This window comes from Choristoneura fumiferana, chromosome 18 (assembly GCF_025370935.1).
Source record: "Choristoneura fumiferana chromosome 18, NRCan_CFum_1, whole genome shotgun sequence".
Lineage (NCBI taxonomy): Eukaryota > Metazoa > Arthropoda > Insecta > Lepidoptera > Tortricidae > Choristoneura > Choristoneura fumiferana.
The window spans coordinates 18,378,574-18,405,709 of record NC_133489.1 but is presented as its reverse complement, the minus strand read 5'-3'; the positions used below and the strand labels follow the sequence as shown (position 1 = coordinate 18,405,709).

General features: G+C 35.2%; 1 protein-coding gene across 1 annotated transcript in view; it reads left to right on the top strand.

Annotated features, from left to right (window-relative positions):
* Nucleotides 1-27,136, top strand: part of LOC141438397 (uncharacterized) — a gene marked incomplete in the record, with an annotated part of 108,557 nt that overhangs the window by 39,717 nt on the left and 41,704 nt on the right. Inside the window, 1 exon segment of the mRNA XM_074102258.1 lies at nt 1,670-1,827. Coding sequence (XP_073958359.1) covers nt 1,670-1,827 — 158 coding nt within the window.

Genomic DNA, 27,136 nt, shown 5'->3' with positions numbered 1-27,136 from the left:
ATATCAGAAATTAAAATGTTTATTGCATAGAAAAAATTACAAGAAGAACCTATAGCTCTGGATCCTGTGCGAATCACTTTGATACAGAAATCCAGCATTTATGTTATAATACACTAAAATATTTGTGTCACGGTCTCTGTTTAAATCATCAAAATAAACAGAGATAGCATCACAATTATTTATCAAATAAATATCAGAAATATAACAGGCAGTGTTGACATAGGTCTCAGCGTGGTCTCAGCTAGTTCCTCTTTCGTTATATTAGTTAACTAAACTTTATGTTATTGCATATTGTGCAAAAACTCAGGGCCTACTTGTATAATATATTGAACGAATTGGAGAAAATCATCAAGAACTTGATTTGTTAACCCTAATTCATATTGCCAGTATTATTATCATATGTCAAAACTTTTTGCTGTAGGTAACGGTCTACTGAAAACCAGCTTCTTAGTAAAATTGTTACTTATTGTTACACGCACACATGCAAAAACAGAGCTGCGTTTACACAGGCCAGTGCCCCCTTAAATTAGTAGGATCTTAAACAACAACGCCATTAAAAGTGAACCTAATGTCTTGGAGATTAAAATCGTTTTCTTTTGTAATAGCTATTAAAGAGTTGCATTCGTATGTTTTTTGTTTTGGTGCGTAATTGTACCACTTTCGAATAGTTTTGCATGGTTTGCGTAGCCTTGAGTGTGAACAGTTAGGATCTTTTTTGAGCATTGATATACAATCGCTCTAATTTCAGATCAGCCGTTAATATCACGAGTAAACTTTGTCAGAAGCTTCTTCAATCTTTCAAACTAAAACAAATTAAAATAATGTCATGTTCTCTAAGAGATGTCCGCTAGATTATAATTGACATTATAATTTTAGGTAAATACCAATTTATCTCTAATACGTGCAAACAACCCCAAATGTAAAGCCTTACGGATCCTATAACGTTTAACGATCACAGTTTATATATTTATTTGTTAATGCAGAACTTAAAGATTTCACTTTCAAATAAAAGTTTAATACTCGCAGCCTCCAAGGTTTACTAACTAAACGTCTCGTTATCCAAACGATGCCTCTTAAGAAATCTAATCAAGACCAAAAACCAAAACACGCATGCAACGCGTCGGTTACCAGAGCGGAACACACTTGCGCTCGCGCCGATGTCATCTCGTTGCGACAGTGTTGCCACACGGATTAATATCTAAATCTGCAACACCTTACAAAAATATTTCAATCAAGGTCGGTTGGGATTTAAAAAAAGTATTTCATTGTAATCGTAAGAATACCTACTGTTACTTTTTTTTTAGTGAAGGTTGGTTTTTGCGGTATTTATTTTTAGGAATTATTTTTGTGTATTTTTTTGTGTAACAGCCTCTGCAAACTAGTGGGCTTACTGCCACACTTAGAAACAAATAATTTACCTTGTTCCTCGGCTATGATTTTTTTCTTAAGTAGTGAATTAGTGATAGATTATTGGACTTTTATAAGTGTTTGTTATAGCGGATTACATTTAGTGCAAAACCACTCTGAGCCCCACGAATCCCTTGACATGGCATACCACAAATATTTTCTTCTCAGTCACACATTATCCACAACTGAGCTGCGGTGAAGTTTCGAAAATTGAAGTTACTGATAAAATTATCTCCTTACAAATGATTTTCTTTGCCCACAGGAACATATACAGGAAGTGCTAGACAAATGGACACAGATTGACGACGAGATATGGGCCAAAGTGATAGTGTTCGAGAAGAACAGACGCGTGGCCAAAGCGTACGCGCGGGCGCCGGTGCTCACGATAAACGGCTCCACCGACGGATTTGATGGCATGAGGTAAGACTAGAATACATTTTACCATCACTACTACCCACGATGGTGCGGTGAGCGATTCTCTGTTCATTGCCCGGTTAGTACTATTATTGATACAGCAGTTGATTGACATTATAGTCGATGTATTACAAAAACTTTGGCTGCATCGTGCCGTAGCTGGCGTAAAGTCGTGGCTAAGCATTAGGTAAAGGTCACTGAATAAGTTGGAGTGAATTGAGGAGTAAATAAAATAGTATAACTTTCTGAAATAATAGATTATAAATTGTGTGAATCGTACTGAATTTCCCAGACAATAAATTTTTCACAATTTTTACAACTTTTTGTTTCTTAATATCAGGCAATAATCACAACTTCATACAACTGAACAAAACATAAAAGAAACAGATAAATATTTTACTGGCAGCGTTAGCCCAATTCATAATAAATACTACTATTACCAAACGTTAAGACCCTGAAAAACTAAACAAAAGATTTCTCCGTAAACTATAACAAACCATCAACTAAAGCGCATTGCAAAATGCCGCAGGCGACGTTTAAAGAACTAAGGCACTCGTAACCGATACAGTTTCTACCTAATCCCCCGTATTCAATTGCAAAATGTACTTCACTAAATATATTATACCTGGTATAAGCGCCATAATTTAAGCCAAGCCTCTGGCACGTGGCTGCCCTACTTCTGTTATCTCATTGTTACTACCTCCTGGTTAATTTATAAGTGGTTTACTATGATCATTATTAATTATAATTCTGTTATCGTTACGCCAAACTGCTTTTGCAAGTTCAATTGTTTCCAATGGGCTTTAATTAATTCTTCGCCGTGGTTCATTAGTTTCACTGTCATAAATTCTTTGCAGTTTAAAATGAACAATACTGATTCCGATTTTGGTAACGTTTCGTGATTATCATTCATTGGCATTGCTATTAACAATTAAAACATATTACTCGCTTTCATTATAATAATAATTAATTGGGTAATCTACGACTAGAAATATTTTTTGCTTACATAGGAATGAGCGATAGTTTTTGACATAATTTTTCCAATCTCAATGTTGTATATCATTACTATTATCTTTGAGTTCAATTAAGTTGCTTGACATAGAGCGGTGTGAACACTTACAAAATCGATCAATCGAATTAGTTGGCACAGAATTGGTAATAATCCTTTTATTATTAATTCCGTGCTTGATATCCACATCTTTGAGGTTGAGATTTAAATTTCACTTAAATAAATTCTGTTTAACTGAGATAAAACCAAAAAATTAGAAGCTGTCGTCGCTTATATAAGGAAATAATCTTTATTTTTTAAGCTTTACTAGATACATACAGGCGCATGCATGCAGTGCGTATTAGTAATAATGCTCTCTCCTTTCTATGCCCTAAAATGCGTTTATTACGTTTATGCCTTTGTATTGCTCTTTATTTTGCCATGCTTGCATGATTTACGACTATATTCTATATCTTCATCCTTTCTTAAAATCTTCGCATGTTTCACCTCCCCATACCACGCACTTGTCCTACTCTTACGTATCATTAACCATGCTTATTTGGTCTATTTAATTATTTCGCAACTGTTATAATTGCCGTTGTGTAAGCCGACTCACGAGCGGGCCCACTCCGACCTACAGTATTAAGACCTGTTGTAGTCACGTTGTCGTGAACCAATAATGTTATCGATTGTAATAAACCTTTACGTTACTATTGATTGAGAATCTTACGAATTGACAGTATTTCGAGAATGCAACTCAGCTTGTTCAATTAATAAATAAAATTGTGTTCAATTTATAAATGGATTGTTCATTCGAATGGTCATTGACGTATTGTTATTTGCAAATGACATTGAACCTTGAGAGCTAGCGTGGCTTCGTCTTAGTGTAGCTCATGCCTTAGTGTTTGTTAGCATAGCATAGGTTTTACAACCTTATTATTTTAGCTAAAATGCAGTTAGAAACACCAATACACGTAACGGCGGATGATCTTGTACCTTGCACTGTCCTTAATAATTATTATGAAATTACATTAAGTACTTAGCAAAAAATTAATACAATGGGAATTTGAAGATTATTATTGCGGTTTACTTATGCCTATGAGTAAATTTTTCGACTTCGATCATCCACTTTATAAGACATGAGACGCTATTGTATCTCGTAAAGTTTTATTCCCAAACGTCAGCCCTTCTTGTCATTTCTGTAACACACCGATAAATTATCAAATTAATAACACTGAGCCATCACTCATTATTTGTTAAAAGGCATGAATTCACGAGTCAAAGAAACGCAAACGCAGCGGACCGTGCGGTTAGCAAGGTCGTCGCAGTTTCACCTGTAGACGAATAATAACTTTATAAGATAATAGAGAGAGCATGTATTACTAAGTACATAAAATCAGAATAGGGAGGCAAATATTTCTCCTAAATTAAGAGCCTAACTAAACCTAAAATTTGGTCTGAAAGATATCGTTGTTAAAAAGTAATTCAGACTTTTCATAATAAATGTCCTAATGGCAAAAAAGGTTTCACAGCGGCACTTGATTCGAGTGGTTGATTATAGTTGGTTAATAGTTAAAGATTTTTAACATTTTTGTTATGTATCTTAGTCTATCTAGTATTCATTGTATTTATAGTTAGACTGACTCACTACAGAACATTCTCAAAGTAAATATCCTCATGATTTTTAGTGACAGGCAATACGACGTCATTGTGACATTTTCTGTGAAAAAATAGTTTTGCTTTGACCTATTTTAAATGTTTTATTTCAAATACTACTCTTGCTTGCTTACGGTATAAACTTGCTTTCAAAATTTCAAACTTCATCATCATCATCCCAGCCTATGTCCTACTGCAGGGCAGAGGCCTCCTCTCAGAACAAGAGAGCTTGGGCCATAGTTCCCACGCGGGCCCAGTGCGGATTGGGAACTTCACACGCACCATTGAAATTAAAACTTATCGGAAATTAACATTTGATTCTTATAATTATTTTCCCTCTCTCAAATGTTGCGCCCTTCCGGGTTTTATGTTTTCGTTGTATCCATCTACTTTTTTTACGTCATTGTTTGTACCTATGACATGTGAATCGACCCGAGTAAACAACTAAACAATTACTTCTTAATTCTCTCTTTTGTACCTGAACAGGCACAATTAACAACTAATTACTACTTAACCTAGGATTATGTCGTGCGCATAAACTCGTGCACAGTGAAAGTTCTTAGTTCTTACGTACCTGTCAATACCAACGCAATAATTAGGCAAGCATGCGTGCGGGCATCGATAAATGGTTCGGTTATGTAGCAGTTGCTTAAGAGGGTTAATAAGCCTAATTGATATGATATTATTGTATGATTGAGTCGTGATCGACTGAGGTATGAATGTGATCGTCAGTACAAGTGGTTAGGTCAAGGTGGAGCTGAGTTCCCATGGAATTTCCTACTTAACATCCTATTTTTAGTATTTTAGGGAATAGAATCATAAATTGCCATTTCTATTACGATATGAAAGTGTTAATATTACCAAGGTAGACGTCCAATCGCTGGTCACTTCTCCAGTAATTGCCATCATTTATTTTATGTCATTGACAATAAATAGAGGTGTCATCTATTAGGTATCTGCATGTCAAATGTTAGTTCATTTACCTATTAACTAATCTAACCGACTTCAAACTTATAACACCCCTCTTTTTGAGCCAGGGGTCAGAAAAGTGGAATTTCGATACCAAATTTTCCAAAGGTTCCACTCCACATTAAAAAAATAAAGATTTCGAAATGTTCCAGATTACGCAAGAAAGTTCTAATTGTACGTGCGTGGGGATCACGATTTTTATATCAACTGTCTTGCTTTATCTCTCTACATCGATGACTACGTCGCTTTGGGTGCCGAGTGTTATACAATTGTTTCACAATTTGAGATTATCTGGAGCTCATACTGTGACTTTCATTGACGTTTTAAATAAACGTTCAACATGTTAAAAGACTAGCACTATTTTAAGTTGGTTATGGGAACATAATACCTAAAGTAAACATTTCAACAACGTGTTAGGTATTGATTTGTGACAACTTTAAGGGAACATTCAACAGGTTTAAATTAAATGGAGTTAATTTCTGCAAAATACAAAGTTTTAAAAAACTAATTAATATCACTAGATGTAAGAAAAATATAACCGATTTTTTTTTCCCAGCTCTCATTCACTTAAATCTTTTATTAAAGACCAACCAACCTAGAAAATGGCGTGGTTTTTACAATTAATTATTAACTTCAAAAAATTACATTTGCAAAAATAACACTTAGAAAAATTGAACCTTGAACAGAAAAGTTGAACTTCGATCCCTCGTCAGGGAGGAAAAGTTACTTTTCTGAATGAGAGGTGTGAAATTAACTATTTCTGTTGCCCAAAAAGTTAGTTGCTAGGTACATTTAAACAATTAATTGAGCCCTCTGTCAAGTTAATAGAAAACTAAAAAAATCGTTAGGTGTAGGTATAGTTTCACCAAAAACAAATGATAGTTACTTCGAAACCAAATAAAATTCCAAAATGGAAGCCGGCAGAGAGGCGAAGGCGTGTGCCGATGTGATCTCCAACATGGCATGTCTGGCGCAGCATAATGACACGGAAGTCGGTTGTCGCCCGCGCCTTAGATCATCGCGGTACTGGCAGGTTGCGAATTCAAATTATTAGAACGCCATAAAGTAATAAAAATAATATAATTTGATTTTGGCGGACAACTGCTTTATTAGTTAGGAATTCAGGATGTTAACACTGGGTCACGTTTGATTTAACACGTTAACCGAATAGAAATGTATTTGCTGAAAATAAATCAGAGTTCTTGTTTGTTTTCAGTTTTATTTTTTGCTAGAACATTATATTCCTCTATTTGAAAAATAGATGTAAAAGTTTTTGCGCATTACAAGAAAATTTCTTGTCTTGCGAGAAATATCTTAAAAGTTTAGTTGCATTTACATTACAAAAATATCTTAACGCTTTGAACCTTTTTAAGAAAATAACAATGAGGTTAGTAGACGTCACAGGGAACAAAAGATTATGTTGTTACTTAATTAAACTCTGAAGTTAGAAAAATATCTTATATAATGTAACCTCGCATATAACAACGACAGCGCCTGAATTTCTTGAAGATATTTCTTATACCGAAAACACAATATTTTTTTCTAATAATATTCCAAAGTCGTTGAAGAAAGAGATTCAATGATAATGGTTCATTTTTCTAAAATTTTGCATTTAAGAGCAATATAACATTTGGGTCCTTCATTCTCTTAACTATCAATCCCTGTCCAGGCAACAAAGTAACCAACCTCAACTCCAGGAACAGTACTGTAACTAGACTTACAGCTTTTATCACCGCTAGTACGAACAGGGAAGTGTCGCGCGCTATCAGATGCACACACACGAAAATCGCCATTTTAATGAAACGAACTAACTCTTACACTCCCCTTTAATTAGTCTAGATCTTGTGTTCAGGGCCCAACAACGGACAATAAAGATTGAACATTGGCCGCGCTAATAATTAGGAGCTGTACCGGCCCCGATAGGGAAATGGTTCGCTTTCTCAAGAGAGTTTAGCGTTAATTTTATGGGATTCAATTAATTTGTGGTGGCAGAGTTGTAGGTTTGTCGCTTCTTAATTTTATTGATTGGTGAACTGACATTTTGACAGGATTTAGAGGATCTTTTAACAACTATTTAGGATTCGCGCTGTCATCGTTCATCCACCATTACCTCTCATATTTCGTTTTCGAGAATTTTTTTACCGTACAACGGCAAAAACTACTAGACACTAAATGGACAGAGCCATATTTTTTTAACAACAATTATATTAAATGATATTGTAACGGATAACTCACGTCGTAAACCGAGTTTAGCTCGACATGTTCCGGGATATTTCGTAGCCCTTCATATCATTTAATATGAGTGAGTCTCACGATAGTTTCATGTTCAAAACTATTATTTTAATTATCATTATTTTCATAGAGCGTAAACAAAATTTGAATTGTATAAAAATCATAGCCTAATTTGAATTAGGAAATCAACAAAAAATAAGAACTTAAACTTGGCCATTAAAAAAAACATAAACAAGGTGCTAGTCTTTGATTTTATAAATCCCGACTTTCATTTGTTTTCGTTAGCAAGATAACATTTCTTATCTGACAGCCTAGGTTGTAGTCATTTTAGCCCATTTTTGCGTGAAATAAAGCGACAGTGTGGCCATTCTCTGGCATTGTAAATAGAGCGATTGTTAACCTTAAACAGGCATTGATTTTATTTATCGCATCATGGTCCGCAGTATCTTTCTAAAGATACAGCGCTTAAAATATTAGCAGTACGGCTGAGATATTCCTAATACTTCTTTAGTATAAATATTTGGGCTAAAATTTGATGAGTGTCAATAAACGGTGAGCAATACTTTTTTAATTTACATATGTTACAAAACACGAATTTATTAAATTGTTCGTCTTCTTTATTTATTTTTATAGTTTAAAATATTTTTACGGAAATTCTATATATATCTTAGATTTCTGTGCCCAACTCTGTGCTCTGTGCAATTGACAGGCGACCAATTCGACGTCCTCTTCAGTATATTTATTATTTTTAAAACTGAAACAATGCGTTGTAGTACTTAGGGGATTGCCTTAAGCAGAGTTTGGGGCGGGATAACTTTTTATCTAGTCAATTTAAAGAGATTTACTACCGCTTTTACAAGAGGGCGACAGACTTTTACAACTATTTAGGCATAATTACCATAAAGCTCGTTTAAAAAACGTTTCTTGAGCCTTAACAATTGGCTATTAAATTGTTTTTTACATAGGCAAAACCAAACCGCTCATAGTTACGTTGGCGTCCATACATTCCTTTGACTTTACGTCAGAAAAAAAACTTTAGGCAGATTTATAAAATGTCTTTGTACTCGTAGTCGCGCCAACTTTAAAAGCGCGCGGATCTCAGACATATTACTTATTAAAAATAAAAAAATATAAGTTATTAAAAAACCGGCCAAGAGCGTGTCGGCCACACCCAAAATAGGGTTCCAAAGCCATTACGAAAAAAATAAGTAATATTTTTCTAAGAATTTCGTATTTTATACGGAATCTTCCAAGTTTAGGTATATTTTATACCTTAGGCTGCTATTTACTCTTAAACTACTAATAATTCTCAAGCAAACTTAGCCGTTATGAATTTTTTCAAAATTTTCCACCCACCGGTTTAGATTTTAGAGGGGGGAGACGCTCCATTTTAATGACAATTTGCACTTTAAAGTTGAATATTTTGCAAACAAATCACTGAATCGAAAAATTGTTTAGCAACCCCCTAATGATTTTGAAAGACCTATCCAACGATACCCCACACTACAAGTTTGGATGAGAAAAAAAAATCACCCCCACCCGTCTATGGGAGGTACACTAAAAAAAAATATTTTTGTAATTTTTATTGTACCATTTTGCCGGCATAGTTAACATACATATTCGTGCAAAATTACAGCTTTCTAGCATTGATAGTCCCTGAGCAAAGCCGCGGATGGACGAACAGACAGACAGACAGACATGGCGAAACTATAAGGGTTCCGTTTTTGCCATTTTGGCTCCGGAACCCTAAAAATTTATAAAATTTATTAAAAAACACAATTTGACTGATTATGTAAGTGTAAAAGTACAAAACAAAACCAAGTAGAGGGGGAGGGTTCTACAGGATAGTCCTGAAATATAGCCTGAATACGAGTAATTTACAGTTTCACAAAGAAAATCTTTCTTCCATATGCAACGGTTGGGAAATTAATCATGACTGTGGGAAAAATATTTTCGGCAATAACTCAGGGTCCCAATTAATTGACTTATCCTTCAAGATCCACTCGAGTTTACCTTTCTACTCTGCATTTGTATAATATATCTTGTGCTTAAACTTATATACTATTATATAGTTGTCTAACCGAGTCCTTTTCTCTGCGTCATGGATTGCCAACACCGCGGCTAGCCCCAATTCCGATCTATAATGGTCGATCATTGCGCCCCGCCCACGTGCAGTTACCGCACGCCTATTAAGGCTTTGTTTTGGTGTACCTAACTACCGTTATGCAGACAACCATTTGCGAAAAGTCAGAACTATTTTATATGATTAAGCAAACAGACGATATTACATTTTTTACGACAAAGACGTTTGCTGAGGCAAAGCGTATTTTGATCAATTCAATGAATGAGTGAATTCAATGATCCGAAATCACATTATCCGACAAAGAAGGAAAGTCACCGACGTTACTCAAAGAATTAGTTCGCTGGAGTGGCGTTGGGCTGGTTACGTCTGTCGTTGGACCGATGAACGGTGGAGCAGACGAGTCCTCGAATGGAGACCACGGACGGGAAAACTTAGTGTAGGGCGTCCTGAGGCACGGTGGACGGACGACCTTAAGAGGGTCGCTGGCGGCGGATGGATGCGAGGGGCTGAAGACAGAGTGTTGTGGCGCGCTATGGAAGAGACCTATGTCCAGCAGTGGACTGCTGTAGGCTGATGATGTGTGTGAAGTTCTGAATCCGTACTCGGCCCGCTTCAGAACTACGACTCAAGCCAAAGCATTCAGAGGAGTCACTGGGGACGTTTACAAGTAGAAATGATTATGATGAACTTTGGAAATTGTATTCACTGTCAAGTCAAACGTATGATGTCTGTCGTGTTTTAGAAGAGCTAAAGTCAAGTTTAGACTAGTAAGAAAAATCGTGCAAGTTGCATTACATTGCGAGGCCGTAAAGCCAACGAGTTTGTAGTGGTCAAACGAGCGCCGCAATGTAATGCAACTTGCACGATTTTTCTCGCAAATCGGCTTTAAACCGTGTTCAACTATCAACGGATGCAAAACAAACAAATTTCATATAATCGTACACACATTCCAGCATCCACATTCGCATAACAGTGTTGCAACAGCAATAGCTGAATGTTATTGTTTATTGTGTTCTTATCGATATCTCTGCTTTGTTAGTTTGTGCGGAACCTGCGCTTGGGCACAATGGCTCGTGGAGACCTTGCTTTTTGTCTAAATAAAGAGTAATATTGTATGATTTGTGCGACATTGGTGTGGGTAATAATTATGAGCGGTTAAGTTAGAAATGTGTGTATTAATTGGTAACTTAAATAGGAACTTGAAAGACACAATGATTTAATGCATTTAACCGCTAACGCAAAAAGAGGGTGTGGTAAGTTTGACGCCAATGTCCGTCTGTCTGTGGCATTGTAGCCCTCAAATAGATGGACCTATTTCGATGCGGTTTTTAACGTGAAGGTGAGTTTTCTTGCAGTAGCTCCTAGGGGATCCTTTTGACTGCAATCATGTAATGTTTGTGATATGATTATTAGTCACAATTTTTTTCCCGCTGAAACCGTAAATTTTTCATAAATAAACGGTTTCAGAGAAAAAAAAAGTTATGTCGTACATTGCATTATGACAAACATTACATTATGACTAACACTATTGGACCCGGTTCTTAGCTATGTTGCATTAAAATTAGTTAGCCATTATTGAAATATTTAACTTAAATTGGCAATGTCAAAAAATTGGTAACTTTGCTAAGTTGGTTAAGTTATATATCTAGGTACAATGAGTACGAGAAACGAACTCAAAAGTCAAATGTTTTCGTTACATAGAGATGGGCGTGTATATATGTGGATGTCTTCTTTTGTTTTGAAAATAAAAATAAAAACAGTTAAATGAATAAAAGTAAACCGAAAAAGAAGCGAATTTTAACGTTAATAAATAGTTATTTTCGTGCAAATTCACAATAGTTCTTGCAACGAAATGGCTGTCGTAAAGACATAAGATCATTATCACCTCTATAAAGTACTGTAGATATAAACATTTAACATTTAGCTTCTAATGTATATCCTGATACACCCACGTACTAAATTTCGTAATTATCCTGATTGTACTGCTACAGTGAAATCCCGTACGATATCAGCAAGCAACGTGGAGAATTAACGCTCGCCGCGTTTGTAAATCACTTACTGGCATTGTACTATGGCACTACCGAAAGCGGACCACACCTTGGCGCCAGTCTTATATCATGATCCTTTGTTAAATCCAAGTAGTTAATCTAACTTTAGGTATTATGGCACTCAGAGACGCCAATTTAAGTAATCGGTATTGATAATAACATGACATTTGTGGATTTATTCTATCCATTTTAACTGCTTGAATTATGAATGTAACAACACTTAAGTATCAAGTTTTTAACTTATAGAAATACAAACGTTAACCTTTCTTTGCCTCTATATTCCCGATTCTGTTAATTCAGCGCATTTTCGACTGTCATCATTTAACTTAACCACGCGCGAACGTGGCTGTTACGTAGGCACAATGAGTAATATTGCTGTTTTTAATAAAGATGACGTTTTTGTTTATTGTTCGCGTATATAAATCGTATCTAGAGTCGCTTGGAAAGTAGGGCGACATTGAGGTAGGCTTTTGCAAGCAATCGCTGGTCAGTGTCAAAGAATTTGTCTCAGTGTTGCACAACGCGTGTGATGTGGGACGATAAAACGGAACAACAATGCATTAAGTGCATTAAAAACCTTGTTCGTTTTCAACAGTCGAGATTTATTGTTTGTGGAGGTCACCAATATTCTTGCTTGATATTAGGATCGCAATATAGTTTAATAGGAGGAAAAATAATTTTATTGCGTGTAAACAGAAGAAGAGCATTCCTCACATCTAGGGGATGAGAATTCCATAGAAGGATTGAAGTGCTAGTGAAGAAGTTATGATAGAACTTAGAGGAACAATTTGGAAGAGTTTAAGTAAAAAAAAATTCAAAAAGTTGCTAAATGCTTATGACAGAGATAAGTAACAAAAAGAACAGAATTTCTATGTCAAACAGTGGAACATTTAATAGGCTATTAAATATATATATCTAAAAGTTAAAGTTAAAAGCCGTCTAAGCAAGTGGTGGCACTTTAAAACAATAAAAAAGATTTCTAAAGTATACCTTTCGCTATAATTAGACACGTAAACCTTTATGGGCGGTTTAAACGCAAAACGTATTCGCGTGCAAGATCTAATTTATAAAAATAGACGCTTCTAACAACTCGTAAGAAGTCAATTAAGATTTAAATAATGACCGCAACTAAGATGATACGCCTAATGTCGATTGGTGGTGTCTGAGAATTAAGCTTAGTTTTCCATTTACAGACCTGGTTACTTAATTCAAATTCTTTGAGTCTTTTTTTTTCTTAGGTAGTTTGTTAGTCGACGAAAACAATTGAAATGAAATTACTTTTTCTTAGAGAGACATATATATTTTTGGTCACTCAAACAGTTTTCGATTGACATAAGTTATAGTAAAACGAATGCTGTCAATTCCAGCCGTAGATCAGTTAAAATTAAATGCTTATACTTTATGCTTTAACGCTTAAGGCTTATTATAAATTAAAATAAATAAATATCATGGGCCACTTGACATTAATTGACCTAGTCCCAAACTAAGCAAAGCTTGTACTATGGATACTAGGAAACGGATAAAAATACTTATATTGATAAATAGATATTATTATTAAACATCCAAGATACGAGAACACACATTCGTATTATTCATACAAATATCTGCCCCGGCCGGGAAACAAACCCGGGACTTCAAGCTTCGTAGTCAGGTTCTCTAACCACTTAGCCAATACCCATCCGGTCGTCTGGTCGTATTGAAATAGTTCTGGATGGACCGAAGTAACAGTAAAACAAATGTCAATTCCAGTCCTTTTTATTAAAACTTTATTCGTCAATTATTGGTTAATGGTTCTAAATAGCCTATTCTCGAAAAACTACTTATTAATTCTAGATTTATTTAAGTAATAGTAAAACAAGTGTCAACTCCAGCCCTAGATCAGTTATGCAAATGATGGTGATCAGTGCACGTGGGTTAGGTTGCCCCTGCGCATTTAGAGATGAGCTCCGAGATTCGGCCCACGGCCTGTGAGTTCCTGTATTAGCGATCTAACACATAAGCAAGGCGTATTTTACTGTCTAGTGGCGGTTGTAAAATTGTAAAGTAGAAATACTTTTCAATGAGGTTTTTAACTTCAACTTTTTCGTTTTTGGCAACCGGTCGCTTTAGGTTAGCAACCACTAATGCCAATGACTCCTGACAGCAGCGAAGTTAATATGGTGTTTGACCAGTTTTTAAGTATTTTCTGAACGGTGGATGCCGCAGAGTAATTGTTGCGTAGGTACCTAAAATATAGAGACAATACAAAACATTAAGACAATACAAAACATAGAGACAATACAAATTGGATTCAAGGGAGATACAAAACAAAACAATGAGGTTTTCTGTGGCAGGTTAGTTGGCGCTAGTATCTGAAATCAAATTGACAACTTTGAAATTTGTGTGTCGTTTTTGATTGGTTAAATAACTAAATGAGCCAATCGCAAGCAAGACTGTAACGTCAAATAGACTTGTCGATACTAACGCCATCTAGCGATTTTTTACATGTCAAGAAACCCAATGATGATGGCGTTTAGATGTTTAGTTTTGCTGACGAGTAAATTTGGGGTTAGGTCGTGTACATGTCTATCAATACTACCCACACCTCTATAATCTAACTAATAAAAAAATACAATACCTATTAAAAAAGTTCAATAAAATAAAAATATTCTTAACTCAGTGACTTTTTTAACTATAATTAACTTAAATATTTCGGAAAATAAGTTATTGTGATGTCGATATCGTAGCATTGTTTTTAACAAACATAGGTATTTAAATTGAAAAAAATAGACACTACTTTAAAACTTAAAAAAAATTAAATGCCTGTCTTAAATTGTGTAAGAACATTGCCTCGTAGGTACTGTAGAAATACGTAGTTTACACAAATGTCATGGCTTTTGTTAGAAATAATATATCCAGCAAATGATTCGCGGCTAGAAAGCTCATGAATTTGACATGAGCTGTTTGCAAGAATGACATTAAATTTTATTAGAATCCTCTAAATATCTAACATAAAATGTGTGAGTTATTCTGCTACGAACTAACGTAAATATACAGCACGGTTTAACTGTTGCCGCTTAACAGGGTGCTTGTTTTTACAGCAAGTAACATTACTTATAACTTTATCAATTAAATGTTTGCTATGAAAAATAAATACGCTGTCGTCCGAAACAACTTAGGTATAAAAAAAATCTAATGCAAATAAATTCACAACAAATTTCTATAACTGTCTCAACGCTGTTTACTGTCATATTTGAATAACAAAACTCGTAGATTTAAATCTCTAGTCGTCACTACATGTGAGGTGATAAAGCACCATGTGAAAAGTGACTTCGTAGTGAAAGTGAATGCCAGTGACAATGTAATCTAGCAATCTCTGGCAGCCGGGAAATGTATTGTGTAATACAAGTGTCATTCGGTACTTATTAAACTTTTTTGAAAACATAGTGTTAAGTGAGACGGGACAATGGTAGCGCGCAGTTGCAAAAAAGATACAACGTATCTTTAGCCGCGTAAAATGAAAAAAATATTTGTTTATTTCCACGCGACAAATAAAAAAATCTATGTAAAGATATTTACGATATGTACGATGTGTATTATATGTCCGATATAATTATGTATGTATTCGTAGATGTATTCCGTTGCGTTTTAATTTTCTGATCTACTTTGATGCACCACCTGTTGTAAACTAGTCCTTCCTTCTTTCTGTAAAAAAGGTTGCCTGGAAGAGATCGCTCTTAAGCGATAAGGCGGCTGCCTTGCTTACCTTGTAATTTTTTCTCTGTGTATCTGTTTTCTGTATCGCTTACTATTTCTGGTGTACAATAAAGAGTCTTTGTATTGTATGTATTGACATTTGATTCAGATGTGTTCCTCGAGGTATTTGATACATTCTAATGATAAATAAAGTCAACAATGAAATAAGAATATCTGAAGGTTAACATAGATATAACATAAATAAAAAATATACCGATATAATGTTACTGGGTTAGATTCCAACACACGTATGTTATATTCGACTACAACACATTACCAAAACAATAATTTTGACCCAAATTAAATGGCTCTATTCTGACCTACATCAATCGATATCATCTGCGCTATTGTTTATTCGTTAAGTATCGATGTATCGATAGTCTTAATCGATTACCATATTCGATGGACGGCCTTGTGTTAGCAGAAAATTTCAAATGATCAATCAAATGACCCCCTGTGGCTAAAATGGACGTCACATTGTACCTTTCTACACATTCGTACAACTTGCGCACATAATACCGATCAATTGACAGTGCGAAAGGTTTTCGATTGTTATTTGCACTTGTAACTGTATGGGAACTTAGTACTGTTCAAAACTATGTACTGTGGTAACGGTAAACTAAGTAAAATATTGATTGCAATCGTCATACTTTTGCGTTCCCATCCCTTGTGATGTAACGTGTCAGGTGACTGCAGTTGGTAAATTTTTACTGGTAATAAAATTAATGTGCGAAAAGTTCAAATTGTTGTTAATTCTGTTCTCTATACAATTTTACGTCAGTAAAAATTAATTATTAAATAATAGTTAATTATGTTTTAAGCTAAGAATTTAATAATGCTAAAGTTCAGACTGTAGCACAAGCAGTGGTTAATATGTAATGTAAAATAGTATTACTTAAACTCTTTTATTTTAACCGACTCTTGTATTGCAACAGATGTCATTATAGACGATATTTAGTTAGACATTAGCGGCATTAAGTTAAATGGCACAGCAATTTGTTTTCGTGATGTGTAGGATGAGTCTGTTTCACGCAAAGAGCCTCGGGCTGCGGCCAAATTTGAAACAGATGAAACTTGTGACTGTTTTGGACTTTAATTAAAGTTATAAACCGCCGTACTCATAAACGTTAATGTTTTTCGTTGGATTAGCTTACACAAACAACTCCCTTATCTTGTCGGATTAATAGGTATTTCTTTGTAAATTTTCCAATTTCCAGGTTTTGGAATGAGTCAGTCAGGACATTTCTGGTTGGAAAAAAAACTTTGAAAACTGTACTCAAAGGTTCCCTTTTAGAGATCCCTTGAAGGGATAAAACCGCCTTTGTGCGTGCATCTGTATCTTAATCATCTGTAAACATGTATCTTAATGTTTCTAAATTGTATTTTTCTTTCTTTATCATCATCATCATCAGCCAGTGTTGAACGTCCAGCTAGACCTCCAGTTGCTTCGGTTGGAAGATGCCTGTTTCTATACATTTGTACAATAAAGGGTAACATATACCTTACCTACTAATCTGGGTTGCGAAGTAATATAACAATTCTATATGGGCCAATCAGAACACCCTAATTAATGTATAAATGACATTTAATTCATAATTTATATAAAATCCCTTTCATATCTTAGCCACTATAATGAAAATTGATTGTTTTTTAATGACAAGTATATCATCAGATACTTAATAGACCCCTGCGCTGATTGAGATAATGACTGATAGGTTTACTCCGAATGTTTTGTTGATTGATGTCATCCGTCGTTTAATGTCATTTTTATCTCGGTTTGCATAGGTTTATTGTTTCGAAATAGATTTTTTGCTATCTTCTGTAGATTTTTGATAAGAAATTTTGATTGTGAAATTAGTTTAATGAGAAAATGATGCTCAAGACTAAATATATTTAAAATAGTACCTGAGCGACTGAACTTGACAAAACAATCGTTTTTAAATTCATAATACTTGAATTAGTTACATTTTTCCGTTTAACTTTTAATATAGTAGGTAGCTACAAAAGAACATTTAAACGTAAAGTGAACAACATTCGTTAAAAAGTTTTAAAGATAAGATTAATAATTTATTATCCTTTAACATTTTTAAAATCATATGTCGTAAACTTAACACAAGTTCGAATAACCACAAGTAAGATAAGTTCTTCTGTGGGATAAACAACATCATTCATTAGACATTAAATTTTAACTGCACAAATATTTCTCAGAAACTTAAAAGCAAATTGATCAGCACTAACCTTCACCGATTCTCTATTTTGTATTTAAATGTTAGGAAACAATTTCTCATCTCATTAAAATAATACCTACATTTGAAGTTATTACCCATCTGTTATTACTGTCGTAAAACGTGAAATCACAGTAAAGTTAATATGTAGTAACCCAATTAGTAACAAAATTCAAATTCACATGATACTTAAAATAAATTTAAACATGTATCTTCATTTTTTGAGAATTCATCACTGTAGGCCTAAGGTGACAAAGCAATCAAGCAATATTACGTTCCAACGCAAGCCCAAAGCACTGACCTACAGCATTGAATTTTACATATTACCTTAACAATGTACTCCACTAAAATGATTATTAAATTCTAACTTAACAAACAACTATTTATATTTCATAGTAACCCTATCTCTAAACTGTAACAACTAGACTTCAAATTGATTCACATAGTAAGGTATTACAGAAATTAAAAATCGATTTGGATCTTTGAAATTCAAGGGATAGAAAACGGGTTGATATATCATTTAACAATTTTGAAATCATAATTACTACTATTAATTTACAACCAAGAGCTGATTTAATAGTAAAAAAAGTTTTTAAGGAATTTGGGAAATTCCACTTAACAAAAAAACGACTTATGATACAGTTTAACTATCGTTTTCATTTTCTGGTCCTAGAAAACTGATATTTTGCTATATTCCTTGAGAAATACAACTACAAACATTTCCCGAAGAATGACAAGAACTTTAAAAATTGATTTTTCCGTTTACTGTTTTAAAAGCTGAACAATTTGTTATTTAATTCTTAGACCGTGAAAAAAAATTAGAAATAATTTCCCGAAATTCATTGAGTTGGAAATGAAACAAACAGAATCTTGCAGTTTCCATACATAGAAAAATGAAATTCAGCATGAGATTATGATTGTTATTTACAAAGCTAATAAGGACTTTCTAAAATTAACGTAACTTTAATAAAGATTTTCCATTGATGGCTATTAGAAAATAAATTTTCATTTAATTTGAAAGTCTACAGATTACTACAAAAATTTAGTTTGTTCTGAATTAACTATCAAAAACAGGATGTTATCTTATTTATTCCTTCTAAATTTCATTTATTTACTCTTTTATTCTTTCTTCCTCCTATTCATAGCCTTAATCCTTATCCTTAAATTTGACAATTTGGCAAAAAATAGATCTTTTCGTATTACATTGAAAGTCTGACAGATTGTTCAAACTCGTATCCATGGTTCAGTGGGTGTGGCGAAGGTCGCCAGGTTCGATTCTGCGTGAACTCTAAATCACAATGTTGACACTTTCTTTATCTCCAGCTATAAAAGATAGCCTTATTCATCTCGAATGACGGGTGAATAAATATTACAGTTATGAAAAACTATTTTCTACTTTGGATTGAAACGGATTTACTGGCTGATGTTTTTTGTCTTTGTCTTAAGCATTATCTTGAGGCTTCAATGTAATTAAAACGCTTTGTAACTACTATTGTAACTACTCCCAATTTAGCGTCTAGTTTTTAATAAGTATACTTCAATTGCTTGAGGACTTTTGATTTGGTTTATAGTCCTATATATTTATTTTATTCATTGATTTATTCAACACAAATCTCGATGAATTAAAATCCATTTTGTCATCTCTAACTTTATAACGACTTTTTCTTCACCTAAATCTAAATCTTTTTCAATACAAATTGCCGTATCGCATATTTATAACACCTTTCTTTTGTCCCCAATGTAACTTGTCAACCGTAAGTGATCATTACTTACTGTTACGGCCGTCGTAGCTGGTCACATTTAATCTGTAACTTTGTATGTGATAATGTATATTACATGTTGTATTTCATGTTTACATTTAAGTTAGTCGTGTTTGAGGTGTCCATTGTGATATTTTAAATATAACCACGATCATTAGATGCATGAAATGCTGTAATTGTGGAGAGAAGATCTATTTTTATTTGCGAGTGGTATGCGGAGGGCTCGATAGATGCCTCTGTCTCGTGTAATATCATCATCATCATCATCCCAGCCTATATACGTCCCACTGCTGGGCACAGGCCTCCTCTCAGGACAAGAGGGCTTGGGCCATAGTTCCCACGCGGGCCCAGTGTGGATTGGGAACTTCGCACGAACCATTGAATCGCTTCGCAGGTCTGTGCAGGTTTCTTCACGATGTGTTCGTGTAATATCTTATAACATAATTTCTTCACTGGAGGCATAGATCCACTGGTAATAAAGCATACACAATAATACAATACATTACAATACAATGACTCTTTATTGAACATCACAATATAAATAAAATAAAAAATAAAAATAATTTATTATTTAGACCACATATAGGATAGAGATCCTTATTGTCCATAACATTGTTTTGTTAGTAATAAAATAATCTTATATAACTAATTTATTGAATCAGGCGTTACTTTGCGGAGGTCCATGTCAATGAACTAAAATAATTTCCTTGCTCACCCGCGACCTTATGATAGCTAAGCTTATGCAAAATATGCGTGTTCATGCAGTTCCTCCACCTCCACACTGTACTAGTGTACTAGTGTAGTGTACACTGTACTAGTGTAGTGTGGTGGTGGTGATAGATGGGTTTGTGTGATTTGTGTGTGTTCTTACAGTGTGGAGGTGGAGGAACTGCATAAACACGCATATTTTGCATAAGCTTAGCTATCATAAGGTCGCGAGTGAGCAAGGAAATTATTTCAGTTCATTTATATAACTATATTAGTAACTAAACTTGAATGGAGAGTGGATATAGTAGCAATACAGAAAATAGAGATACATAGAGAAAAAAATCCAAGGTGGCCAATGACAAGAATTTTGACTACTTTAAACTTTAATCGAATGAGTGGGCTATTCTATTACTTGAAAGAAGGTGTGATTAAAATTGCGAAATTTATTTATTTTGTTGATTTCGGTTAAGTAGATATTTGTACGATGTGCCCTCACAGCCCTCAGTTATACAACCATTTTGTAGCTCGTGCTAGCGTAATTTTGCAGGTCAAATATATCAGAATTATTCCTCCAAATATCACCGTCTATAAATCTCACAATAACTGGGTGTAGTTCGAATTTATGCTCGTGTTGAACTTTAGTAAGGTTTCCTTTGAAATGTTAGATCGATAGAATTTCGCACACGAAACAATGAGTTATTGTAGTATTATTCGTTTACCTATCACGTCAAGTACTTGTTTGACTAGTGGGAAATCGGGTAATGATGGATAATTTAAATTTTCATAAGGTTAACTACATCTTATTCTTGTTAGCATACATACCTACTTGAATTTCTGTTGTGTAAGTAGGGTTGAACAGAACTTCTGTTTTGACTCGGATAGAGTCAACATAGTTAATGCTTAACTCTATAATTTACTATTTTTCTTTTCTAAACACATTCTAAGTAATTTTCACGAGTAGGTTATTTGTGAATTGTTAATTTAGTATTTAAGCCTGTGGCATGGCATGCTGCGGCAATTTGCTTATGCCTAGGTCCAGTTTCTAAGTTACTGACCTAAACTGGGTAATATTACATAATTTATCGAATCTTGTGTTACTTAGCGGAGGACCGAAGGTCAATCATTGCCTTCTAATTACTGCAAGTGTGAAATATCTGCATCAGTTGTCGTACCGATTCTACGTCAAACAGCATTTATAATTGAGATGGTGGAGTGCAGTGGCTATTTTTACTTTGATAAAAAAAACCTTCAAGGCAGTGGACTATATTCAGAGGTAGGGTAATTTAACTATTTTAGATAATTTTCTACTTCCAAAAGTCATAAATTGTTGTGTTCACGTTTTCTGGCCAAGATGCATGGACAAGACTAAAATCATGTCAAATGTCTATGTCACACCCGTGCCGGTTATCGTTGGGAACGATGCACTCGAAGTTGTTGACCACTATGTTTACCTTGGACAAGTTGTCCAATTGGGTAGGTCCAACTTCGACAAAGAGGTCGCCCGAAGAATCCAAATCGGATGGGCAGCGTTCGGGAAGCTTCGTGATGTCTTCTCGTCCAATATTCCGCAGTGCCTGAAGACTAGAGTCTTCGACCAGTGTGTGTTGCCAGTGATGACTTATGGCGCTGAGACGTGGTCCTTGACTGTTAGCCTCTTAGAGAGGCTCAGAGTCACGCAACGAGCTACGGAGAGAGCTATGCTTGGAGTTTCTTTGCGCGATAGAATCCGGAATACGGAAATTCTTCGAAGAACTAAAGTCACTGACATAGCTGAAAAAAAAATGCAAATTGAAGTAGCAATGGGCAGGCCACATCGCTCAAAGAACAGATAACCGTTGGGGGAGAAAAGTCCTCGAGTGGCGACCACGAACCGGAAGACGAAACGTCAGACCTCCCACCAGGTGGACTGACGACATCGTGAGAGTAGCGGGAAACCGGTGGATGCCAGTGGCGAGTCGGTCGGCGAGTTCATCGTGGCGTTCTAAGGGGGAGGCCTTTGTCCAGCAGTGGACGTCTTCCGGCTGATGATGATGATGATGAAGTTTTCTGGCAACGTTGCATGCATAGCTTTGATCTCATATGTAAAACACCCTTTAATTATATTCTTCAACTTGAACAAAGATAAATTAAGAAACATTTTAATTTAAGATATCTAAAGACGCAATAAAACAAATGGCTATCAAATCACAGATAGACATATCTATAAGTAAGTTACTACTACTGTCAAGCCAAATATCAAACAAAAGAAAGAAGTAGTATTGGTACAGCCCGTAATCGCAGTGTCACAAATAGCAACTAGAGCGTTAATAAAGGTATGAAAAGGAATAAAAAGAAAGTATTAGCAGCGGTATGAGGTAAATTGATTTTACGCGTGAACGACTCATTGGAGAGCGTAATGCGAAAAGTGCGGTAAGTAAACACTTAACATGTATCGATTGGCATGAAATAGGTAATTACCTTCTATAAATTATTGTGGGCTTTCATTACACCGGAAATTTCCTGTAATAGAAGCAAATAAATAATGCAAATTTACGGCTCTGAAGTGCTTTCTATCAGTGTCAGGATTATCTATCAACATTTAAAAGCTTCACTTTCTTGTCGGTGTTATTTTAACTACTCCTTTTCTTGCGTCACCCTTTTAAGTTAGGTATTGATAATGCTTCGTCGTACATTCTAATTTTGGCTAATATAATTTAATCATGGTCTTCTTTATCCTCTTCTCTCTTAAAATAATAAACATTAATATTGAGTTTTCTTTCTAAATTTGTAAATGAGAGTATTCTCTTTGAATGTTTTTTTTTTCATACAATCAACATTGAATGTAAACTGGAAATGAAATCTACGCCAAAATATTTTTCTCGCGCCTAAGTCAATCCACTTGGAATACGCTTTGAATCCACTTCGCACCTTACTGCTATTTTAGGAAAGTGAATGAATGCATCTGCATATGAATTACCTAGTGATCATGCTGAATTCATATTAACAAACACATTACGTGAGAAAAATATCTACTTGTTGCACATTTTCAGCAAAAACACTACATTCATTGTAAATGTACCTATCTTAACGTTTGTCAATTGTGTTTCTTACATGTTCAACGTGTGTTTCGTTTTTTATATTTATTTGTAGAACGATCGATTTTAATGAAATCGCTTATTAGTTTTCACATCACCATGCTATCTGTAATTGAATTTCGGAGTCTGTATACTTAAATCGTGCATTCAATCTCAAGCAATCGACCCAATTCTAAGCACAAGGTGACACCGACGCAGGCGCATCCGCGGACAATCACCGCGGTCCTTGGCACGAAATCAAACCGTATTTATACTTAGTGGGCTATTTATAATGTCAGTTAGTGCTTTATATAGGGGAATATTGATACAATAGATACTTATTATATGTAGACGGGTTACAATATGGTTTATTTCGACTGAAGTTTTGGTTTCTTATGTTCCACAAGCAAAGTAAAGAAAAAACATGTACCTTCAATGTGCTGTATTATTACTATTACCGTACTTTTTTTTTTCAATCTTAGTTAGTCATTTCAAAATGCAATTTAATCGTTGTCCTGTCCGTAAAACGCTTTTTTATGTTCAGACTTATACATTGCCTCCTTTTTCAGAGGAGCGCCGTATCAGCGAGATTCCTGCCAAATCGCCTAAGGTTTTACATGACGTTAACGACGACAGGTTTCCTAGAATAGCTATAGAGGTTGTGTTTGTTTGTGTGTTGTTTAATAAAAATATGCACTTCATGCTACTGCTGCTGGTTAGACGCACTGAGCAAGAAGCAAGGAGACGGGGTAATTGAAGGAGTCAATCTTCCTATCAACCCCAGAGATTTTGTACCGAGGCCGTATATCTAGTAGACTATATTTAAAACCGGCTATTAGTTACTTTATCTCATCTCGACTCAGCTTCACGGGCCACATCGACTATTGTTCCGTTAGTGATGCCGACAATGTTGACCTACAACAAACAACTTTACGAGGCGCGGATTCGAGGGCATGTGGAATTGAATATGCAATTGTAATGAAGATTGTAACAGAGATTAGAATGATACTTAGAGATAATAACTTGGAAGATAATTATGCAGTGTTACAGTAAAATTGGAGCGTGTTCTCAAAAAGAAGAGAAGAAGCAACAAGGAAAGCTAATTAGTGGCCAGCCCTCTGGTCGCCCGAGGCTTCTATTAGGCGGAAGATCCTACCAGCGCTTCGGACACATGAGAGGCCATGGTGACCCAGTATGTCCACCATGGCGCCGCATTGACAACGATGTGGCTGATTTGTTGATGCCCCCAAACGTAAGCTAGCTGCCACGCGGAAGGTGGTGTTGTCTAGAAAAGTCCCTATGTTTGGAGAGGGTAGCGCCTGCAGCCACAGACCCGATTCCCACTCCGCAGTCGCAAGGAGACGAGCACGGTCTGCCGAACTAGTTGACGTATCTAAAAGGTTTTCTCGTACTAGTTGACAGAGCGGCTCGTCCCATTGCCTCTGCGAGCAGGGATTGGCAGGCGGGTCCGTGTCGGTACAGGTTATGGACCAAACGTTCATGGCCTCGGAGCAGTGTGGAGCCTCCATAGATCCAATGGAAGGATCTAATATTTTCGCTATAAGGCTTTGAGCACCATGCACCGAGGACAAGAAAGCAAGTAGAGCAGCACAATAAATTTTACGGATACCAAAGCCGCCGAACCTAATAGGTAGGCTAGCCTGGGTCCAAGATCTATCGTCAAAAGCTATACAGCGAGCAAATACGGCCAGCCTTCTAGGCACCTTGCCCATCGACGGCGATTAAGGCCAAATTTTCTATATAGTTTAAGTTTTATTATGTTTGTTTTTGTTTATTCTGTTACGAAATAAAGTTATTTCGAAAAGCTAATTAACAATAATAAAAACTGTAAGACTTACAGCTTGGAGTTTCGTGCCACCAAATATTAAATTAATATCGGTAAAGACATGTTGTAAGCTAGCTGTCTCGAGATCAATAAGTGCAATAAATTTGCGGATCGAATCGATTTCCATTTAAGATGTATAAAATTGTAGCAATCGTGAGTATGATATAAAAAGTAAATTAAGATTTCACTAATAATTATGTTATGATCTCATTGTGAAATGAAAGTGACAAATCACACTCGCTTTCTACGTTTTAATCAGTTTTCTTTTTTTGTTCACGTTCGTTGATGGAAACAGTTTATACTGTAAAATATTTATTTCCTACAACATTCTTTCTTTGGTAGTCTCATCAGTGTTGTGTAAACTTTTTAAACATGTTGGTTTTGGGATGGGACATCTTTTACAATGCGACTCTAAGGATTTTTTGCCAATTTTGTAAAATATTTCATAAGAAGCTTTTGTGCACGTCTTATTCTACCATGAATTCGTTTTTACCCCGGGAACTATTTAATTTTCTGGGATAAAAATTATTTTATTTTTTTTCCAGGGTCTCAAACTATATCCATACCAATTTTCATTGATTTAGCGGTTTGAGTTTGAACTTTCGTATTTATAACATTAGGAAGGAGAAAAGATTGGTTTTTGGAGTCTTTTTGTATTTTTTATTTCAACTCTTAATTTGTTACTTTTACGGTCATCCCGTGAAATCCAACGAAAATACAAACTGAAACATGAATGCACAGAAAAAACCCAGAAAAAGCGGCTTAAGTGACAGAAAGCAAAAAAAAGCAGGCTGAAATGTGTGGTGCATGGGATACATTTGTGTCAGCGTTGGTCTCTTTTCTGTTTTTTTTCTGTGCATATGGATGCACAGAAAAAAACCAGGACATGGGTCTCAGTTTGTATTTTCGTAGGAGAAAAGATGTTTTTATTTTTTCAGAGTGGACATCATTCAGTTTAGATTTAAGTTTAGCATACCACCCTCAGTTGTGGGTTACTTGTACGCTTTGTGCGTTACTTTTACGCGTTTTACACTATTACACGTTGTGCATTATTATTATGGTTATAAATTGTGCAGACAATCTAATGAGGTCTGTTGCCTCGTTGCATAACTATTTGCTTTAAATTGCAAATAATTACGGTTCCGAATACCAGTTCCGGTTTGTACCGCAGCATCATTATAGCAATTACTATATGTCGTGGATACAACGCTTTCTCTGTCTGTTTGCGTGAGTGACTAATTCTCCCGTTAATTGCATTGAAATGTAATGTTTAAGAGCTTATGATTATAATTGTCAGAAAGAAATCAAAGAATTTAATCCAAAATCTCAAATCTCATCACTACAACGTAAATATTTACATTAAGGCCTTTCAAATATTAAACATTAACTTGAAAACAATACCGGGAGATGCAAAGCGCCTGGTCGACCGATTGATGATTGAAGGGCTGGCTACCTTTCCCATTAAATTATCATCACCATTCAACGAAGAAACGCTATGCGCTTTTTATGTATCATACCAAGTTGACCTCATTTTAAATTGGTTTAACTTTAACTTCAAATTCTCCTACACATCAGGATATAAAGTAAGTGTTTCCTAAACCATAAAATTGATACGGAAACAATTTTCCACAGATAGATTTCCCATCCGCGACACGTAATTGTGATAATATAAACGTTCAAGTAAATCCGGTACCGACCAATCAGCTTTTACTTTCTGCGCAGGCGCGAGCTTCCGCGAACGAAAGTACTTCACGATTCACGGTTATGTTCGAATTTATCGATAATTTTATACTCTCGCTTTCTTCCATCATTATTTAGCGTACGCAAATTGAGGCAATATCGCTTTATTGGCACCGATAAATTTTTACTTTCATTCTTCGTATTGTGTCTTCCGAACACGCTAGCAAATATATTCCGGATCTATGACATCATCGATAAATTTTTGAACGCTTTAATTTAAAAAAACGTTCTATGTTCGATAAAAATGACGCAAAATATAAGTTTCTTGTCTA